This window comes from Anguilla anguilla, chromosome 7, assembly GCF_013347855.1.
Source record: "Anguilla anguilla isolate fAngAng1 chromosome 7, fAngAng1.pri, whole genome shotgun sequence".
Classification (NCBI taxonomy): Eukaryota; Metazoa; Chordata; class Actinopteri; order Anguilliformes; family Anguillidae; genus Anguilla; species Anguilla anguilla.
Genome location: NC_049207.1, coordinates 16023269 through 16046569, shown reverse-complemented (window position 1 = coordinate 16046569; position 23301 = coordinate 16023269). Strand labels below are relative to the sequence as shown.

Here is a 23301-nt window from a genome sequence, read left to right as displayed (position 1 = left end):
GCAAACTGCTAAGAGTGAGCAGAGGACTGGGGCATAACATTTCAGTAGTGAAGTGGCAATGGAATTGACAGAACAGGAGGATACTTTTAAAAAAACTGATTTTATTGATTATTTCCTCAATACTCTGATTTCAGAGTAATTTCAGAAAAGTTAGCCAACCTGTGGTAGAGGACCAAGGGGTCAGTGGGTAGTTGTTAAGCTACCATGTGTATTATCTGATGTTGTCAACTTTTGTCCTAAAAACTCAATAAATCTATTGCGCTGTACTTCAAAGGCCTTTAGGAGACTGGCCTTGGGTTTGAGAAGATTATCAATGGTGAACGAGAACAGTTGCTTTGAGTTATCTGCATTATTGTTGAGAATGTTGGAATGGAAGATTTTATCATTTGAATAATAGGAAATAATGTTCTTCAAAGACAAAGCTATGGACACTAAAGAGTGAACGACTAAGATGTTCAAATTTACCTTCACATCTAAGTATGCATGACCACAGGACTGTCTTTGGATTTATCACTTATTCACCGTTAAACCTGTCACAACACCTTTCAGTCATCTACCATTTTCAATACAACAGCATATTATTTATTGTGTGCTATACTTTGAAAATGTTATTTTTGGAAAAGATGGGGTCATGAGAACAAGCTGAGCACAATTTACATGGATATAAGCTATTTCTGATGGAGGTGATATACAATCAATTTACTTAATACTCCTACTTGACAAAATATAACAAAGCATTGTATTTAATGAGGTCACTGAGAAAATATAGAACACGCAAGCTGTGTACAATTAACAGAAATATAAATACTCCCCAGCTTAATCCAAGTCATTCATCAGATAAAAATAGAATGAGGGAGTCTGTCGTGATTAATGAGATGAGACTTGTGCTAATTACTGTTTCCTCCACAGGTAATTAGGTTGGCACAGCTAATCAAGATGAATGAACACTTTGACCTCTCCAGCAGCTACCTGAATTGTTACTCGTAATCTCATCTGCATGCTATAACAATACACACAATCTCACATCTGATCATTTCTAAATGGCGAGAATATCTATGTTGCAACACTGGTGGACCTTATTTGTCCATGTGTGTTTTTAGACTGCTAATATATTTTTTTTATCTATCTCTCTCTGTTATTACACAACTATATTCTGCATCATTATACCACTCATGTCTCACTCATTGTATCTGAAATTTATTACATTGTTAATCTTGCTTCCACTCAGTCACACTCTGTTTGTTGATGGATTGTTTATCTTTCATCTGCTCTGCTCTCACTCTCAGAAACGACATTGCTTCTCTTTCATTTGCACACACGCACACACACACAGCTCATATATCATTTACATTCAGGCATTTAGCAGACTTGTTACAGAGAATACTTTAAGAAAAAAACAAAAATTAAATAACAGATTGCAAAAACAATTTTAACATAACACAAATAATGGTGCTTGTGGTGTAATTGAGGTCATAAAAATCCTGTACCTTTCTATGACTTGTTGCATTGTGTGCATATGTATGCAATATACTGATATGATCTGCCTCAATCCAAAAATATATCCAAAAATTCCATATGAACATGCTCCAATGGGTCTTAAAGCATTTTGGATTCAGCTCGTTAATATTAAGCTCATCAGAGTGCATGCAGAAATGGCAGAGTTGTACACAGGAAAGCAAGTCATGTGCATTTTGAATAACAAATGTCCACTCTTTGGTCGCAGGAGGGTGACTATCTGTGACTGTGCCCTGCCAGGAACTTGTTACACTATTAACTGCAGGAACAGCTGCGGTACTCATATTTGCAGCACAGAACATAGGATTCCCTAGTAACAGAACACACAGATGCATTCAATCAAACAGGGCAAGTTATGGGTCAGAGAGGTAGAATTTCATGTGAAAGAGGTGGGGTTTCAGCACGGGTGAGGTTTCAGGCTGTTAACTTGTTACCTTTTGCCATTTAATTTAAGTTCATAAATAGAATGGTAAATTGAAATAGAATGTTGAATGGGATCGTATATTCATTTAGAAGATGATATCACAACTTGCTGGAACTATCCTACAGCCTTATAGTATTTTTCCTATAAGTCTTTACATCATTAATAGAGAAAAAAAAGAATGGAAAAAATACCAATAGTTACTGGAGTCGTGGTTGGCTACAGAGGTAGCTGAACAGTGTAACTGTGAAGCTGGCCTCATGCCTTCTGAATGCTGGCATTCATAAAAATTCAAAGTGTATATTACGAGGTCTGAGAGACTCTTTATTTCAAGCACATTCTCCGATTATCTCAGCAGGAAGTGGTTGTGACTTGACATTTGCAAAATGAAAACAAGTTGAAATGTGAATAGGAGATATTGAATTCTGTAATTAATGAGCAGCTCTTGGTGGAAATGACTGGAGGGGTTGCGGTTAATTCAATTACAGTCAGAGCCAAAGTGCAGCTGTAATTATTTCACTCCGCATTAAAACTAAAGAAATGATCTCATTGTACTGTGGCCACCATTATCATTAAAGAAAACAAGTACTGAATAGAGAAAACTGCTAAGTCAGTGTCAGTACAGTAATAAGGGTGTGTACGTCTTTATTCGTCAGAGAAAGAAAAAAAGAAGAAAAAAAAAACCTAGGACCAGATTATAAAATTATTTGCTCTTTTAAGTCAATCTAAACTCTAAAAATCCATCCAGTGACTGCTAATGCCTCTTGTGCCACAATTTGGTCCTGCATTAAGACACAGCTTTGTTGTATGCAATGAAACCACACAGACACTAGAGTACACTGCAAATTGGGATGTTCAGAAACAAAATGTATTTGAAGCAATTATGGGCTGGGGGGGGGGGGAGCTGCCGGCTATCATGGATGTTGATTTTCATTTATACATATTTTTTTCCATCTCCTTTGAGAGTTGCCCGAACCATGCAAATAGTTCCCAGAAAACAGGAGGTCCAAAACTGAGGTGTAAATTAAGCACAGAGTACAGACATTTCCAACCAGCTCCCATGCTTCCCTGCGAAAGACTGGAAGGCCTACTTTTGCATTTTGATTATCGGAGAAATAATTACATCAGTTCACGATTTGATAAACATTGTCGTTTCAAAGAGATTGAAATATCCAGTATTCATATTTAATTGCATTTATGTAAATGAAAATGTTGTGTCACATCACTCATCTGCTGCAACAAACTGTTCATCTTATCTCTCCAAAATGCTGCGGTTTTCCAAAATGTACATTTTTTTCTCTAACTTTTATAAGCGTTAAATATCAACAGCCGATCAGAGAAAACAATTAACTAAATGTGATATAGCAGATACTACACTGCAAATTGCATGTTTTGTATAAAAAATTCAAACAGCTCATAACTCATGCAACTTTTCATCACCAGTTGCAATAACAACCAGCAGAACAGAATCGCAAAAGTCTAGATCAAAGTGTACATGGCTTTTGTACCTATACATACTCCTAAACAAATAGAATTTAATAAGGCCGATCGTTTGGAAAAATGTAATCGTGTGTATTACACAAGTTTTGTTTTCATATTACAAATTATTAACGTGTCAACGTGGAAACAACAGTACACAAAACAGTAGAGGTTCACAGTGAACACAAAGACCACTGTGGGTTAAAAAAAAATATATATTACTTGACAGTACCTTCATTTCAACAGTGACACTGACAAACCATATTCTATTCAAGATTTTGATAGTAACTAGACATCGCTCAAAAACTGGTACATGAATATAGTTAATTTAAAAAAATACTAAACTGAATGAAGGACAATGGAATATGCAACAAAATGGTCTTTAATAACAGAAAACAATGACATCCACTGGTTGAAAGTGGTACGTCACCCAAGCATCTGACATTATGATTCGAACGAACCCTAGTCTTTATTTTCAAAGATATAACAGTAATGAAAACAGTAATCCCAAAGTAAATGTTTAACATTTAAACTTTTAACCAGTTTCACACAAACAGGTACAAATTGGTAAAATATTTGAAACCATGCTTAAAAAATGTGACTTTGCAATACTGAGAATAGGACAGATATACAAATTTTGCATCATTGCCAAAAGTTAATCCCAGTGCAGTTTTAACTACCAAAGACCAGCTTTTTAGGTAAGACTTCTTTTGGGGGGGATTATTCTTGGGGGGGGGGGGGGGGGGGGGGGAGTCCTGAGAGCTCTGGTCACAATACGGTTAGTGTTAGGGGTAAGGGACAATACTCTAAACCCTGCAGGATGTGGCCCTTGGTCAAACACCTGAATGACACGAACGAGTGGAATCAGTGAAGGCAGGCAGATGAGTTGGGTGAGAGCCACTTAGGGCAACAGCTTAAGAAACACATTCATGCAGGCAGAAAACACCAGACACATTCACACACACACAGCAAGTACTGCCACAGAGAGGGAAGCAGAACAGAAGCAAAAGGCAAAGGCTTCGTAATCAATGGGCAAATTTTCCCTGGATATCAAAGTCACATTCCATTACAGGCAGTGGTGTTTCACCATTGCCCTAAACTTGTCATGACTTGGCCTACTTCATGTTAAGTTTCACCAGCATCGAATATGATTTCAATTCCTACCCTATTAGATCATAAATTGTTTAGTTCCATGTTGCACAATTCCACTACAGACAAATCATGCGCATCACTCATTGTTATGGTCAGATTTTGTGTTTTGGGAAACTTGAGACACACAAAATATCAGAGACCAAACACCCCCTCCCCCAACGTATTTGCACACCAAAGACTCACACCAACAGACACGGAAGCACTTTCAGTGGAAAGACATCTATGATTTAGACTTTATTTCCATTTACATCAACTGGATTTTTAAGCATAACAATATTTCACAGTTTGATCCAGGTTCTTATATTAGTTTCTTAAAGAGGGCCAGAGAGTATTTACAGTAACTCGCATAACACCATTATATTGCACATACTCAAATGTACTTGTACACACATGCTACACATGGCAAAGAAGACATTCACGATGAAGCATGTTCTATGAAGTTAAACGGGTCTAAAACTGCACTTGCATGTCTGGAAAGGAGTTTGTGAATGGAGTCCAAATGCAATGGTGATTCGGCTGTGAGGCCACTGTATTCGCTTCTTGAGGACGTTTTAAAATTCATTCGTGAACACATAATGCATACACGGGCATTCGTCAGAGATGATTCTACACACTATCCGACCCTGTAACAGGAGTGTCAGCCTCTACTTGCCGCCTTTCAGGTTCATTTTAAAAAGAGGCCATTTAAGCGCTTAACATTTCACCCAGTTGTGTGTGGCAAGGCCACACTGATCCCCAGTAACCTCAGTAAAACTATAAATGTACACCTATCCAGTAAGCAGGCCCTCATATTTTCACTATTTACAGTAAACCTGATCTTATTGCTGGACTATGTTAAATGTTAAGGGCTACATTTGCTGGAACGAAAGCGATCTTTTTACTTGACAAAGGCCCACATCTGCCATTTACATTTTATACAGTATTTTACACACTATCCGTTCATGGAGCTGGACATTGACAGAAGCAGTTCACACGGGGGTGCCTCGCTCAGGGTATGGCGGTGTCCCATCCTGGCTGCGGAAGGGACAGCGCGTAGCTGGGCTAGGCTAGGAAAAGGGGCGAGTGGGGTCTTCATCAAGGCCTCTGCTCTGAATGACACACACCTGGCTCAGACTACACCAATCAGACGTTCCCAGTCATCAGCACGAGAGACAAGACTGTTTTTTCATTACAATATGTATAAAAATGCTAGGTTTAAATTGTAAAAATGATACAATACTGTCGTTTTTCTTTTTATAGAAATATGCATTATTTACAAGCAAAAACAAATATCAGCACTTTGGTGTAGGGTCCATCTAGAAGGTAAACGTTCTTATTGCAAAGAAATCTCTTCAGCCTAGCACCGTGTTAAAAAGTGAGACGCAACAGACAGATGGGAGGAAGCTAGGCCTTTACAACGCGGAGGAGACGAAGGGCAGCCTGTGGACCACAGCGCAGGAAACATCTTTCACATACACAACCATACCGGTCTTTGGTCTCCAAAGCGTAACTCTTTCAGTTGGGACAGCAAGTACAAATTTTGGGGGGGGGGGGGGGGGGGGATGCATGTCTTTATATAGGACATGACGCCGGCTGTGTGTGCAAACTATATCTGTGCATGCAAGGATATCGCACGGCGAGCGAGCCGTTAAAAAGGAAATGTAAAACCGATACCCTCTCGCCCATGCTGCCCCAACTTCAGAGAGGAATTTCAGCCAGAACAGTAAGTGACAGTGTCAGCTCTCACAGTGAGGAGTAGTACGTCAGCATGCGTGTGTGTGTGTGTGTGTGTGTGTGTGCACATGTGTGATTGAGTGCGAGTGCATGTGTGTGTGTCGGTGTGAGTGCCTGTGTGTCTGTCTGTGTGTGTGTGTCTGTGACAGAGAGGTATCAGATTTTACCGCGCAGTGCATGGTGCTGGGCTATTCACAGGCCTGACTGTAATGCAGGATTCTGGGGGCTTATGTAAAAGTGACCGTGCGATGCATGGTTCTGGGGGTTTCCAAACTACCGACCACGCGATACGTGGCGTTGGGACTTACACAGAATCGGCCATGCAAATGAACGATGTTTGGAATTCACACCAAAAGCTGACCATGCTAGTTTTTGCATTTTGTCGACAGCCAATGCAGGAGTGCAATGAATGATGCCGGGGTTTAGAGAAAGCCAATCGTGTAGGACGTGATTTCGGCGTTAATACAGAATGGAGTGTGTGATTCCCAGGTCCGGGGGTTCTATGCCGTCCAGTGTTATGCAGCCTTATCCACAGGTGAGAGAATGTTTGTGTGTAGATCAGGGCAGCCACCTGCAGGAGGCCCTGCGTGTGAGAGTGGGTCAACCTGTTCGGATTCACGGTGGTTTTTCAGGGGAAGGGCAGAGCCGTTACTTCCGGCTTCATTTTGAAGTACTGGTTAAAGCGTAAGATGGCATACCTAAACGGGAGAGAAACACACACACACACACAAAATTTTAAAAAAACATAAACGAGAGCAGGAGACGAACTTCCTGGCTTCAGCAGCTGAGATGAAAAAGCAGAAGGTGGCAGCCGGCTGCGGTGGGCGAGGAGACTGCAGGCAGAGCTACGTGCCCGAAGCGCCGTCGCGTGAGAGGTGTGCTGCCGTGTTATGCAATGTGAAACAGCAACGCCAACATGAGCGCCCTGCGCTTACACATGCCAGGCTAGCAAACTGGGAAGCAGTATATTTAGAATTCAACACGTCTTCATTTCAGCTGCACCCACAACCCCCAACCCCACCCCCAAACACATTAATTCATTACTGTTACCATTGTTACTGCTGCAATTTTTACTGCTGTCATTTTCTTTTCTGTGATAGTGATACAGTGCCGCTATAAGCACTTTGAGAATTGCTATGAATCGTGCTATACAAATAACATTCATCATGATCATTACCGCCATGCCAAAGAGATGTAAAACCTCCCCAGTGAAAGCAGCAGTCACACCAGAAGCCACATTCACCCGGAAAGGGGAGGCGGAAGGAGGCGTGACCAACATCTAGACGCATGACGGCAAACCAACTTCAGAAGGCAACAGAAGCAGTCGCCTGCCATTTTGTGTAAGACGAGCCAAAACATCTGAGACGGGACACGGTAACAACAGGGAGGGTGCACTTACCCCAGGAAATCAAAGTCAATGGTGGAGTACTTGGCCTGGATTAAAGCCCACAGGCCCCAGAAGAAATGGGAGGCCTAAAGAAAGAAAGAAAGAGAGAGAGAAAGAGAGAGAGAGAGAGAGAGAGAGGATGGGAATTCACTTGAGCGCACAGTCAGGCAGAACTGTTGTACTATGAACTTGCCACGCAGGCGTCCATCGATTCAACTGAAAGATGGGAAAAACTAAACGCCTGCAAAATACCATATTTAAAAATCTATTTGAATTGGAAAGCTTAGTTACAGAGTCAAACTGGAACTGATAAATGGCTTAAAGATGAACGCTGAGATGGCTAATGGCTAGGTAGCAGTTAGGGGTGCATCACATCAAATTTTTAAAATGAAAAACATTCCCCATGTAAAACTCTACACGTACACATTGGAAAGGCTCGGCTCTTCCGTCCCTGTGCATTAAGCCCCACTGCTCTGCACGTTTTCTAAAACCCCCCCTACCCCACCCCCCCCACTGCAACATGCGCAGTAAAAAATCATCCACACTAATCTGTAAGCTCCGTCCCAGTTAATAATTGAACTGGCAGAGACATTTGTGTTCTGCATCAACAAAGCTATTGTCACATTCAATTAAGATATTTACAACGCCATTTTTCTGTGTTGCAGCATTGTTTCTTTCAAGGTCCAATCACAGAAGCACTGAGAAGATTAAAGTGCCACCCCCCCGCAAAAGTATTTTGCTGCTTTCTTTCCAAGGCAAAAGACCGTAGGATGTTTTCTGAGGGAGGTGTTGAAAGAAGGACTTCATTTGCAAGTAAAATAAGCTCTCGCACAATGGACCACAATGCCTCGACCATTAATTACATGGAAATGCAGCAGACCATTTATAATTAAATAAAATTATATACACACCACTTTAGATTAATTAGTTTCCTGCGTAAAAGATTATCATTGCATCTTTCTAGAACCCTTTCTCCAATAAAAGACCAAATAACGAGGGAGAAAGGCAGGCAATGCATTCTAAAAACATCAAAGAGCAGACCCACAGGCCAGGCCTTTGAGACGTGCTCGTTTACAACTTCAAAGAAAGGCCCCAACTTTAACAGGAGCGCAACTAAACGCCCGGAGCCTGGCCGCGGGGCCACCCTCTCCTCTTCTGGCAGCCATGCAAAGCAATGTTCCACATAAAAAAACAAAACGCGCTGGATTCTATCACACACACGCACACGCGCGTATGTAAATATGAACTTCAGTAAGAAGTAAAAGTCAGCTCTTCCAGAGTTCTGGAGACAGAGAAATGGAATTCAGAAGTTGTAGGCAGTGGACAATCCAAGCACAGCCTTACAAATTATGACCTAAGTTTCAGGGATTCGTAAGACATGCCTGCGCATGTAGGTGTACGTATAAAAATGACTCCACACGCGGACTGCGTAAGCATTCTATGTGGAGAAAAATGGGGAAGTGTGTTTTATGTTCATATCGTATACCATCACAGGTGAAACAGGGACGTGTGACTCCTGGGTCACTGAACACCGGAACATTCCAATGCCCAGGGCCAGAGAACACCGGAACATTCCAATGCCCAGGGCCAGAGAACACCGGAACATTCCAATGCCCAGGGCCAGAAAACACCGGAACATTCCAATGCCCAGGGCCAGAGAACACTGGAACATTCCAATGCCCAGGGCCAGAGAACACTGGAACATTCCAATGCCCAGGGCCAGAGAACACTGGAGCATTCCAATTACATTACATTACATTATAGGTATTTAGCAGACGCTCTTATCCAGAGCGACTTACACAACTTTTTACATAGCATTTTTTACATTGTATCCATTTATACAGCTGGATATATACTGAAGCAATTTCGGTTAAGTACCTTGCTCAAGGGTACAACGGCAGTGTCCTACCCGGGAATCGAACCTCCGACCTTTCGGTTACAAGCCCAGTTCCTTACCCACTGTGTCACACTCCGTCCAATGCCCAGGGCCAGAGAACACTGGAACATTCCAATGCTCAGGGCCAGAGAACACTGGAGCATTCCAATGCTCAGGGCCAGAGAACACTGGAACATTCCAATGCTCAGGGCCAGAGAACACTGGAGCATTCCAATGCTCAGGGCCAGAGAACACTGGAGCATTCCAATGCTCAGGGCCTGAGAACACAAGAACATGAAAGGACAGAACGTTCCTGCATCCGCCCAGACACTCACCAGGGCAAAGCGGTTGACCTGCACATACAGCACCTCCACCTCTGTGGGGGAGACCTCTGCGCACTGGTCTTTGTGCTCTTTGTAGGCCTCCAGGTAGGCCCTCAACCACATCAGCTGGAGGTCTCGCCCGGGATAAAGGCTGTAGTCCACTTCATTCACACCTGTCAGACACAAGCACCTTCATTAAAAAATGACCAGATTTTAAACTGACCTTACTCCAGCCCTCAAGTTACAGCTACAAAAACACCTTGACAGACCTCAAAGACAGTCATAACTCAGTACATGCTTAAACTGGGAAGCAGGGAATGTACAAGAAATCCTGTAGTGTGGGCAGATATCCCAACGGCCACACTACAGTTTGGCCTGAAGAATGATACCAGACTGACGTCGACTACGTACCTGCAAACTCATTGAAGTGGTTCCCAATATCATAGGCTTGGTAATTGTAGCCAGCATATTCATAGTCAATGAACTTCACATTACCTGCACAGGGCAAACAAATGAATACTCAATTAGTACAAGGCAAAGGTTTATACACAAAACCCCAGACATTATTCTTCATGTGTTAATGCTGTACTGCATTTATACCCTGACCAAGAACCTACATGCTTTTTTTAAGCTGTTCCCCCACTAAGAGTATTCTTGGTGTTTGTATCAGGGTAAGGAGTTTGTATTTTGGAAAGGGGGCTGTGGGACAGACCATCCCAGAAACAAAGCACAACACAGGGGACGTAGGCATTCACATACAAGCACTAGTTTACACAACAGCATGCTTGGCTAGGTATGAGTGGGGAAAAAAGCGAGGGTGGGGGGAGTCGGGGGTGGGGGTGGGGGTGGGGGTGGGGTGGGGGGGAGCGGTGGTGAGGAGTCTATTATTTTGCGAAAGACCAATGCAATCCTTTGCCTGCCCCATTTAGGTCCTGACCCGCCTGAATAGCAAATAGCGAGTGAGGAAATATAAAACGGTCTCAAAATGGCTACGTTTTGCCTGTCAAAATGAGATTAAAAAGGAAAATTCTGGAAATTTTGTTTTACTCAGGGTGCCCTTCGTTTAGTGACGCTCTCCTCTGTTGGGTAAAAAGCTCAGTGCTCCAATTCTGCTCATGTGCCTCCTCCTGCTTCAACCTTAATATTCAAGGGTGAAGCTATGCTGAGTGAGCAAGACGAAGCATGCACAGAGAGAGTTGAGAAAAGGGAAGACTTCCCTCTTGTGGATGCAAATATAGTTCTGCCATTTATCAGTTAGCTAAGCATACAAACATGAAACAAAACAAAATTTCAAAATACAAATCCTTACCCCACAAATTAATTTTTATTTTAATGTTCCCGCTTGGCCTCATTTCAAATATTTCCTCTGACTATTCTCGATAATACAGCTGTTGTGGATAAGATGGTGTGTACGTGTGTGAGCAGTCTACCCTTTCCACTCTAAGCTGGCTGGCCCTGACTGAGTGTTTTTTCTATGCTGTGCTGTGTGCTGTTCCACATTTCAGATTGTGCATGGTGCCTGATCAATAGTATACAGGGTGTTAAGTCTGCAGAAAGACATGTGAGGTGGTTACCAGGCCGGGTGCGATCCTAGCGGAACACAACAGAACACCTCCAGTCAGTGGCTATAGCCCTGCGCAGCAGATGAAGAAATCTGGGGCAAACTCACATCTGTCACAGAACACACACCGCTTCACTGAAGAGACGCAGCCCTCCCCCCTCCCCACGGGCCTCACACATCCTGTGCCGGCACACTCCCCCACCAAAACTGCATTCTCATTGGGCCATGTGTCACCCAATGGTTTCAGTTTACTTGCTTACATGCAAATGATACGAAAGGTGGCCCATGTGATCCATTCCACAGATACTTTAGCCTTAGGCCTTTCTGATTTGTATAGCATGTGACTATGTGTCAACCAGGCTAAGAGAGGGAGCACAAAACAAAGATTAAAGGCCAAAAGTCAGCAAGACCTTCCCTGTAGTCCCACAATACTGCCTGCTGTACTGTGCAGGGCGTGCCCAGTTCTAGTGCAGTACAGAATAGGGAGTGGCAGGTTTTACGGTAGCACTGAACAACTGGGCGTGGCCGCTCAGAGCTGTCTCACTCTCTCCAGCAGGCGGCGCTGTCGCTCCTAAGGAGAGAAAATCTAGAGAAGGAGCTGTGAGAGCACAAGGAGCCCTTGCTCCAGCAGCAAGGGCAACTCTGCGCTACCAACTCCCCCACCCCACCCTCCCACCACACCCGCTCCTCAGCTACAGAATAACCACTTCATTCAAACCACAGCTGGTTAATTTCACAGAATGCTGCAAGGCCGGCTTGAGACATTCAGCTATTAATACGTTAAAGCATTCATGATTTAAAAATTTTTTTATTATTATTTTTTAAAAACCAAAAAACAAGTTACACAAAAGTGCAAAAGAAGGGGTGCAGGACGCATTAGACCCCTTCACTACAGGGAAACAACAAGCGCACGCTTGTTAGGCTTGGGTCTGAGGTGTGCCGAGACATAGCCATCGCCTACAGGGAGCTGGCCATCTCCTCCTTTAGCTTCACCTGGGCTAACAGACTTCTCACCTCACCAGTCACGACTGGTCTCGCACCAAGGAACTCTGCCCCTGTACAGAGTGCCTCTTAGGGCGAGGGGGAGGGGGGCAGCAGTGGCGGAGCAGTTTTGGGCCCCCCTCCCCCTGCCCTAACCTGTAGCCAACACCAGTAGGGCGGTGAGGTCACCGCCCAGGGACGGTGAGGTGAGAAGCAGTGACATGTTGCAATAAACCCGATCTTACCAGACAGAGGCATAATGCCTATACACAGTGCACACTGACCAGTGACCTGACTGGCCTCCCGGCTATACCGCTTTTCCAATACAGAGCTGGAACCAGGCTGGCTTGCTTGGTTCAAGTTCTGAGGCAGCCCTCCCTTTAGCTTCGGTTTTTTGTTTTTTTTGCCAGTGTAGGGCATGCTGTGGGTGCCTGTAAGGGTCTGTAAGCTGTAGAAGTATGTTGCTTCCCTGGAGTTGTCACTAGCCACTAAGGGGGGAATCAAGTGCTTCACCATCGCTAATGACCACTTATGAGTAGCAGACAGAAATTGTCAGAAGCCTAGTTTTTTGGGGAGAAACCCTCAGCTTTAGGACTACACGAATTCCAGTGTGATATCATGTGCTACCACTCTGGCAGCGGGTAACTGAAGGGAAAAGGTAATCATGTTGCATCAGCTCCAACTAGCTCTCCAGCCTGATTCCAGCTCTACGGTGAGAAAAGGGGTTCAGCTACAGCGTAGGGCGGCCTGTTGGAGGGCGACAGAAGCGTCGCGGCTCTGCTGCAGTAACTCACCTGCGCTCTGGTTGTAGATGATGTTCTTGCACAGCAGGTCGTTGTGGCACAGGACCACGGGGGAGCCCAGCACAGACAGACTCTGCTGCAGCCACAGCATCTCCTCCCTCAGGCACTCCGCGCTCGGGACCTCCTGGGAGAACCTGGGCTCGGAGAAAACACGACGAGACGCGTTCACACAGGAGGCAAACGCCGCGTGCTCGCATTCCCGGGTCGCGGGCTCGAGAGCGCGCGCGCTTCGCCCCCGGGGTCACAGGTTACGCAACAGCACAGGCAAGCGCGCGCACGCACGCTCGCAAGCCAACCCTTGTAGCCTATGCCTCAGCTCTCGCCGAGATGAGACACGGGGCCCTACCTGTGGTTCTGGCCAGGGTCCGGGAAGTGAGTGGGCACCAGGGAGAAGTACTTCCCCATCTTCAGCCACAGGTCGGACTTGGGCAGCCAGCCGTTGTGCGCGTGGATTGCATGGTACTTGGCGAGCTGCTGTGCAATTTGCCTACGAGTCAAAAACACGCGTCGATAAGCTGGAATTACAGAGGGCGTTTCATGAAGACCAGGCTGCTCTGCTAGGTTGGTATTTTGCCACCAATCAGAACCAACCAGTGGAAAATGAGGAAATGTTAGTATTATCATTCGACCCACACCCTGAAACCGATAAAACATGAATTAAATAGGAAGTCAGCCCAATTTCGTCCTCCACCCAATAAATAAAGGTGAAGTGCGGGTAGAGACTGGCACACCTACACAAAGCAGACAGCTCAACTGAACTACGTCCACTTATCTGAACAGCCAGGGCATGAACAGCCCTTTCATCTCCATTACATTATATTCATAGAAAGAAAAAAAAGAAAAAAGAAAATAGACCAAAAATTTTAAGGGTGGAATAATCTGAAAAAACAGGGTCACACCCATGAATGTTAAAGGGACAGTTCACCCAAAAATGAAATTAAAGTACATTTTCAATTACCCAGAGTACTATCTAGCCATCCAAACAGTTTTGCTGAGATTTGATGAGTTTTCAAAATGCAGTTGACCTTAATACAACGGACCTCTATTGAGCCAGATTTTTGTGGCTCAAGGGCCGAAAATTAACATTAAAAAAACTCAAGAGCAACGTCTCTTTCCATGGATACTCACGAACATCCACAGAAATTAATTAGTGCACAGTTTCAACAACTACTTCTACCTAAAGTACGTCAACTGTGTATATCCGAGCAACATCTCACGCAGGTGGGCTAACATGAAATTTGAGAAGTGGTGACGTGAGGTTCACGATATGCGACAGTTCGTTGTAGTTTCAATATAAAACCTTGTTAGTAACTTTATTAAAGCACACAATGGCTTTGAAATTCACAGTTGAGATATTAATGGGTGTAATTTTTGTCACAGAACGAGACACCCATCAAGTTGCAATATTAAAACAAAAGACACATTCCACAAACGTTACGTCACCACCACACAAATTTCGCAATAGTCTGCCAAACAAGACACTGCTCAAATATACAGTTGGCATGCTTAAGGATAGAAGTAGTAGTTCTCAATGAAACTGTGCATAAATTAAGCCCCGAGGATGTTTGAGTAACTGTGGCATTGTGTCTGGAAATAGACTGTTGAGGTTTTCTGAGAATAGATTTTTGGCACAGTGAGAGCCACAAAAACATGTGTCAATAGAGATCAGTTGTATCAAAGCAAACTGCACCAAAAAAAATTAACTCTAGATGGATAGGTAGAGCTCTGGGTATGTGGAAACGTACTTTACTTTCGTTTCTGGGTGAACTTCCCCTTTATTAAAGCAAAACTGGATCATGAGGCAGAGGCGCTGCTCTAAAAAGAGCCCGCGGAGCAGGACTGAAAAAGCGTACTCATCCGCTGTGCTAATGAACCTGGCCAAACGGCACAGCACCCAGGGGGAGCCCAGCGCCTGCACTCCACCATTTGGGGTCAGCTGGTAAAAGAGTTGACTCAAGGACAGGAAAGCCCTGGACTCAACATGGAGTTTGCATTCGCAGGCACTTGCGCGCACCTGAAGATGGAGGGGCTGCGGATGTGCTCGGGCTCCAGGGCGGTGCCCTGCAGGAACTCGTAGCAGAGGCCGTTGGTGAAGGTGCAGTGGAGGCGAGGGGCGCAGCGGTGCGCCTGCAGGACGCGGAAGCTCTTCACCTCGTTCTCTCGGTCCACGAAGAGCTCCGTCTTGTGACCGTAGATACGCACCAGGACCACCTCCTGCATGACGCTGCCCACGTAGCAGCCAATCAGCTTGTTGGTGATGCCATCAGTGAAGCACTATTATGAAGATAAAGGGAGGGGAGGGGAGAAAGAAGGGGAAAACAAATAAATAAATTAGTTGAAAGATTACATGGATCAAAATTGTTTTGTTACCTGGGTTCCCAGTTCCCCAGTCAATTTCTCAGAAAAAAGACCCCACCCTGGAAGGTGGTCGTGCATTCACAGATTATCACGTTACTGCTTTAGTTTCGGGTTACACTGGAAAAGCCCTCACACACAATACACAGGGATGCGATTCCTGTCACACGAGCTTTGCTCACCACGTTGTTTACGCTGGGTGTGTACCACCCAAAGTTTTGATGAGAGTCCAAATACGGACAAACGCAAAGGAAACAGAACAACCGTTCCAGGGGGTGAACCCCGCTTTGAGATTGCACCGTGATATGCACTTATTGTACGTTGCTTCAGATAAAAGCGTCTGCCAAATAAATGCAATGCAATGTGATTGTGGGCTGGCAACATTCCACCACTACATGGTACTGAATGGAGCTGAATGATTGCCCAGGATTTAACTTCGCTGGACCTGCAAAGTGAAGCACATGCAGAGTTTACATTCCCCTGATCACTGATGAATAATTGGGCTCCCGCTGCTTGTGCTCCCCCTTGCTCTGGCAGGACAAGGGCATCCAACGCCCTTTGCGTCGCACCACCTGATGGACAAGGACACTCGATGTGATGCTCGCACCCCCTCCCCAAGTCAGACAAGGTGTACGAGAGAGCCCATGTCCCACACTGAGCATTTCTGCAGCGAGACCACTATGTGGAACTTCCACATGCCAACGGCATATTAGAGAACACATGAGGCCAACCAGCTTGAAAGCAGGAAACCTTTGTTTCTGCCTGGAGGGCCTTTCCTCAGCGCGCATACAATAACAAGATCTACATTATTGGGCAATAACCCATTAAGTCATGTGACGTTGTTCAGCTGAGCAACATAGCATCACATGTAATTGAGATTTATGGTGCTCATAGTATTGATCCCCACCAAATAGCAGTTGAGCTTCTTTGACAACAGCCTAAATAACGCAAAAAGTGGCAATTCATTTCCCTCAGTCTTTTGGCAAATAAAATTCCTAGCATTTTTGTCAACTTCAAAGAAGGAACTGAAAGTTTTGCAGCTAATCAAAGAAGCATCCTTTGCAGGCAGGGAGATCACAAATACAGAAGAAAAAGAAATTGCAACTTCCCTAATATCAATCACCTGTCAGAACTTTCAGACCTCATACCCATTTTTAATTAGAAATAACTACTTACTGTACCGCAAAACACCAAAAGCTAAATAAGCCATGAACATAAACCCACACCCGTTCTTAATTTCATAAGGCAACCCTACATGTGCGTAAGTGGTTAGCCATGTCCTTAAAGACCACATGACTAGAATCACACACAAGACAAAATAGCCTATATCCATCATAAGTAAAAAAGCAAATATGTACACAGATCTACAGTCCACGCCACTCCCTAAAGAAAGACAGCACCATACAGAACCACACTGATTGATACTACCACTTCAAGTGACCTGAAATGCAGGAGTTTCCAGGAGCTTCACTCAGGGGTGAAAACGTTGTTCCCTAAAAGCCATCTGGACGCACAGCCCAAAAGGGAAAGGTACAGGCACCCTCATTATTCAGCACTATAGGTGCTGTGTCAGTTTCAGCCAGCCACAGCTTTTAAATCGAGCTGGCACGCAACATAAAATTTAGGCTGAGAAAGAATTTGGGTCTTTCGAGGCTGCAGTCCCAGACAGTTTTTGTATGCAATTAATTATTATTTTTATTTATGTATCTTACATACGTTTCTGACAGTTTGCTGGCTTACAATGTTGGGGATCAGGGCATTCAGGGGTGTGTGCTAAAGCAAGAAAACTGCACTTCATGCAACTTGTACAGCAAAGGTGTGCCTCCAGGAGGTTGTATCTGTGTATATTACCCAATTATTCTCCGAAAAATTGTGATTAATCATATTTTCGGTTGAAACCGAAAAAAAATTGTGCCTAATATCGACATCATTCCATAGGTACTTGGGGGTGAAGAGCTTATGCCGCTTGAGAAATGAAAAAATAATAAACTGCACATTAATTGTGAATGCAATAAACTAATCTACTCATATGTATTAACTCTGAAAAGATAACATCCCAATACAAACTCCTTTGGACTCGAAATGAGTTTTCTTTCTTTAAACCACAAACCCATGAACGCCCTGATACCAAACAAAAGCTGGCAGGTAGTCAGAAACTTCTGCAAACAACAAAACTGAAATATAAAAAATAATGGCAGCTGAATTTTCCCCTTGACCTGATGCACGATTCCAGTTAAAAGTTATTTTCGTTCGTGGTTGTTAATAGTGAGACATCTTGGCTGGTGAGGTAAATGTAAAAGTAAAAGGTTTGTTATCTGACCATTTCAGAAATTCTGGTAAAATGAACTCGGGCCTTGCATAAAAATGGAGGAGTAATTGCTTTACCATAGGCGTAACGTTACAGAACGGTTTAGATAAGAATTTATTAATATGGATGAAGCAAATTATTTAATTCGCTATGTACAGATCTCTACTCGGTATATAAAATATACAAATGCACAATTACGTAATCTAAATTTTGGTACTCTCCCAGTCAGTAAAAGCTAACGTTTGCTAGCTACGGAACATCACGCCATTCATCTCGCCATCTGTAGAAAAGATAGTGAAGGCAACTATATAACTTAGCTACGTTCATTGACATCGTCTAAATTCTGAGTAGACTGCTTGCTCGATGTCTCGGTATAGCATGTTCAGATCACTAATGTACGTACTAATTGCAAATATACAGCCTAAGAGCTAGCTACGTTGCACCAAACTACGCACAAAAAAACGTTAACGCATCTAATAAGGAATTAAGAAACGTCAGCTAGAAGAACCGGAATTTCTAGCAAAGATGAATTACATAACGTTACGTTGACACTTTCTATCAAATTAACCAACAATTGGCACTGACTTCGTTAGACTAGCAAAATACGGCAGCTACATTTTATTGTACAGCTGAAGTAAAGCCAGTTAACGTTAGTAAGTTAGTCACCCTAATCAGTCATTTTAGCTTCATAAAATCACAGTAGTTATTCTAATAGACGGAAATGTTAACCTAATACTCACAGGGACAAACGGAATCTTTCAAGAGTCCAACGACAGCGACAGGTTGCTATGCACGGTCTATACAGTTACTCAGGTTACTCCAGTGGTCGTGGGGGCCTTTCCACTACCAGCACATACCAAGCTACGATTTTGCAGGCTAACTAGCTAACGATAGATATACCGGTCAGCTTGTAGCTTGCTAACAAGTTAGCCTGCTAGCTTGCTAGGTGACGCAGTCGTCAAATACTGCAAGCAGGCACACGACCTCTAGCCACCAGCGAACAGCAGGCTGTCCAGTTCATATGCAGCAACATTCGTGATATTTGAAAAAAACTATAGTTATATTCAGGATTAACCTGAGCAAAAATATACCTTCATTTTGACCTCTGATGGTTTCCAATGGGGTCTCAATTCCTTCATCAGTTTCAATGCTCCCGATCTGAAATCATTCTCGTCTACAGTGACCTTAAATTTGGGAACAACGGGAACTCCTTCTGGTACGTGGATGTAGTTTGCCATGTCAAAAAACTAAAAGTATTGCGTATTTCTAGCAACCGCTTAAAGGCGTTTCAATGAATCGTTTATAGCTACGTTTGTGTGTTAGACTGGAGTTCTCACGTCTTGCAGGTCACCCAACTACGCCTCTCGGAAAATTCCACCCCTGTATAAAATTCGCACGCGTTGCATTCTGGTACGCAGTGACTCACTGCATCCGGCGAGGCGGTGCTTCGCCCGTCAATGACCTTAGGTGCATTATTCATCTATTTACTTCCTCGCCCTCGACTTCGATAACGATGTACAACTTTGTCAATTATGGCATTTTGATTAAAAAAGTATTTCGTCACGACTATTTTTTAAAATTATCTAACCTTAGCCACAACCAACTTCTCGTAAGACATCTGAAATGTGGCTGTGTAGAAACATGAAAACTCTGTGTTATACCCGTTAAACTGCAAAAACATATGGTTATGGTTGCTGGTATATGGAACGTGAGTTAGGCTAGTGTTCATATACTGGGATTACGTTCTGCAGGGTCACGAGTCTGCAAATCTGCTAAACTGGTTTGAGAAACACTGAGAAGTAGGAATCGTGCCAGATTGTAAATTCAGTCGCAAGAATGCAAACCTACTTCTATCACGCAACCATTACCCTTAATTGGCCTTACACCACCAGCCCTGCACAAATTCAATGTTTCAATGTGGACATGATAAGTTAGATCGACGGTAAATATTCAGAGCCATACCCATTATAATATTCCATTTCATGCAATTTACTGGTGACCTCTTTCTTTTACACGGTTTTTCAAAAATGAATTGTTTCTACATATCCAGTTATTCATTCAACACGGCTGAAAATTCCCGCCAAGACCAATTTGGAATCAACTGGTGGTCAAACTGTTTGACTCGCTAAAACCATCTAGAAGTGTAGAAAACACAGCTAAAACCATCCTAACCATCTTAGGCTAGTTTAAGATGGATTTTTTTTTTTTTTTTAGCGGAGAAGGGTCCACCATATTGTTTATACCCGGTGAGTGAAGTCAGACAAGCCATATAACGTGGGCTTTTACCACTATTCCCCCATTAATAGAAAGCTAACGTGGAAACATAAATATTTCAAGATAAGATAACTTTTTCTTCAGCCAGTCAGGCCTTATACATTTGGGACTGGGAGTGGTATCTCTCCAATAATACTTCACAGAAACCAGTGGTGTACTGCAGCTGGTGAAAAAAAAAATCTGCTCAAACTGAAGTTGAATGACACATTTTCTATACTTTCATTATTATTATTGTTATTATTATTATTATTTTATTATATATATATTTACAGTTCTCTTCAGATCCAGTTGGCTTTTGTTATTTCAAGCTACTTTTTGTTAATTTAAAATGTTTGCTACTTCAGCCCTTAATACATGCCAGTGTTGCCAAAAATATCGGGACAAACTACCTCCACAGAGTGTAGCAATTGATGCCACTTTTGTTTGGTATTCAGACTGCTGAACATTGAACAAGGGTGTTTTGTTTAAAATTCTGGAATCAGGAACCATAATTTTCAACTAATTCTCACTTGCCTTACATGGCTATGAAATAGCCACCCTGGCATTCAAGATTAAATTCCAAACCTCATGCTCCATAACTCCACCTAGTGTTTTTTGACACATCAGAAAAAGAATCGGTCTCCTGCCATTTGATGTTTGGTGTGACAGATTCTGCTGATTTTTTGCAAGATGGACGGAATGCTGCCACCGAGTCAGACTTCTGACATCTTTTGGGATAACTCTGGAACATTTCAAATAAACCATTTAATTATACGTTAACCTTCATTTGAATAACCATTTAAGAGAGCAAGTCCTTGGATCCACAATCCAGATATGTTCGGGTGGAGTAGCACGGCTCATATGCTTTCACAATCTTTGCTCAACTGCAGCTGTTCTCCTCTTATTCCACCAGAGGGAAGTAATGTTAAACATTACAACCCAGACCTAAGCATTGCGCTCGACAATGGAAAAAACTCAGTTTGAGAGGTCATGGATTATATCCTTTGGAAGCGTTTGTTGAATCTACTTCATTAGTTAAAACATACAAGACAAGAAGACTGGTTAGAACAAGACAAGACAAGTGCAGCTGATGGCTAGAGAACTGAGTATGACAACCATAAAAGCTATTGTGGGGATTAAAGAAGAGGAAGAAAAAACACATCAGAGCTATTACAGAATGTATGTGTATTCCAAAGTCAATAGTACGGAATGTCCTAAAGAAGAAACTAGAGGATTTAAGAATCACTAGCTTTCAGGTCATCTCCGGAAGACATCAGAAAGTAATGACAGGATGATTATAAAAGCTGTGAAAAAAATTATCAGTTTGAGTAAATGCTAATGATCTGCATACAAAGTATCACAGGACAGGTATAGAAGATTGATAGGCAAATCACAGAAGCTACATTTCCAGATGTAATCCTCTCATCAGCACCAATAACAGGAAGGCAAGATTGGAACTTGCAATAATAATAATAATAATAATAATATAATAATAATAATTCAAAGATGAGCCTGGTGAGTTTTTGAAACAAGTCGTATGGACAGGAGAAACAAAGATAAACCTTTACCAGACTGTTGGAAAGGTAATATTGTGGACAAAGAGGGAGTGCTCTGGATCCTCTGTATTTTACTTAATCTGTCAAGCATGGTGGAGGCAGTGTGATGACTTGGGCCTGTATGGCTGCATCTGGAACTGGTTCCATGGTCGTTACTGATGATGTGACCATGGCAGCAACAGAATGACAGCTGATGTACAGAAACATGTTGTCCAGAAATATTCAGAGAAATGCCACCAGACTCACTGGATGGAAGTTTATCACGCCCAATACACACAGCAAACATAACCAAGAAGCTTATCAGGAACAAAAGGAAGAATGTTTGACATTGCCCCCCAGATTTAATCCCCACTGAACATGTTTGTGTGAGTGTGTGAATGTATGTGTTCTAGCACACAGAACCCACATCTTCTTGGTCTCAAACTTTGAATTGTAACCACAGAGCAGGGCCCTGAAGGCTGACAGGGCCACTCCCTGTGAAATTAAAAAGACAGGAGCTCACTCAGTAGCCTATGATAACTCTCAAACCCGTTACATTAAAAAAGTGTGCCAGGTGATTACTCAGTTATCACTGAACAATCATATGCAATGGCAGTGCCTAATTCAATAACACTTCATTTTGTATGACATAACGTAGCGATCATTTCGTTTGGACATGCTGTCGTTACAGAATGCCATATGCATGGATATATCAAGTCAGCCCTCTACGTATATACTTGCTAATGTTTTGCTAGGTAACTATTATCTCATAAAAACGTTTTCAACGTACAAAAACGCCAAGTTACTCACACATACAAGACATACACCGTCTATAACTCATTCATTCAGACTGCCAAAATCCAGGCCTGCCATTAAAAGTATTGATATCAAAATGACGCCAAGCTTCATTTACGGTACTACAAACAATATGCCTCACCGAAATTAAATAAGATGTATTCCAAAGCAATGTTACCCAATATTTCCTCAATTCTTTCAAGTCACTTGGCCTGTGTGTATAAGCATGCAGTACATGGACAGGCCAAACATATGTCTGGATGGCTTTCTCACCGTCAAGACTGATTGAATAGGCGTCTACATGTCCAATTTGTATTGGTATGTATGCATTTCGCTGCCCAGCCTTTCTGTTGCGTGAATGATTGTGTTTCTTGGTATACGTCTGTTCGTAAATGTGAATGTAACATGCTGCGAGGATGTTGCTGCTGGGGATAAAGAAGTATAATATGTATTTTACATGCAGTATTTATTGTACGTAGCAAATATACAATCACTTGTACATTTACTCAAATTCAGTTCAGAAGCAAGTATGAACGTATGTTTTCTGGATAAACATGCTTCCCGTAGTTACTGACCAGCAGTTTTCTACATGAATTTCAATGTGTTCCATGAGGCAATTCGAAATATTTGACACTTTGATCTGACACAAAGTTTGCATGACATTGTAAAATGGTAAGATTACAAAACACAGGGTCAAGTGACTTGAAAGAATTGAGGAAATATTGGGTAGCATTGCTTTGGAATACATCTTATTTAATTTCGGTGAGGCAAGATAGCCTATATTGTTTGTAGTACAGTAACTTGGCGTCATTTTGATATCAATACTTTTAATGGCAGGCCTGGA

General features: G+C 42.8%; 1 protein-coding gene across 2 annotated transcripts; it reads right to left on the bottom strand.

Annotated features, from left to right (window-relative positions):
* Positions 1-4767: 4767 nt before the first annotated feature.
* Positions 4768-19286, bottom strand: etnk1 (ethanolamine kinase 1). 2 transcript variants are annotated; one of them, XM_035425345.1, is made up of 8 exons: positions 18966-19286; positions 15226-15485; positions 13558-13698; positions 13203-13345; positions 10278-10361; positions 9879-10039; positions 7680-7753; positions 4768-6978 (listed from the first exon to the last, which is right to left on the bottom strand). In XM_035425345.1, exons 1-8 carry the CDS (start codon positions 19110-19112, stop codon positions 6909-6911), a joined length of 1080 nt encoding a protein of 359 aa, XP_035281236.1. In that variant the 5' UTR covers positions 19113-19286; the 3' UTR covers positions 4768-6908. The 2 variants fall into 2 exon arrangements, with proteins under 2 accessions (XP_035281236.1, XP_035281237.1); XM_035425346.1 differs by lacking the exon at positions 18966-19286 and adding an exon at positions 18615-18743.
* Positions 19287-23301: the final 4015 nt, after the last annotated feature.

Bases quoted from the DNA above. Each gene is read 5' to 3' on its own strand.
- etnk1 (XM_035425345.1), bottom strand. From the start codon at position 19,112: ATGGCAAACTACATCCACGTACCAGAAGGAGTTCCCGTTGTTCCCAAA. The intron at 15,486-18,965 runs GTATATTTTTGC...TCTTCATAATAG, and splicing joins CATCAGAGGTCAAAATGAAG to TGCTTCACTGATGGCATCAC. The intron at 6,979-7,679 runs GTAAGTGCACCC...TCTCCCGTTTAG, and splicing joins ATTGACTTTGATTTCCTGGG to GTATGCCATCTTACGCTTTA.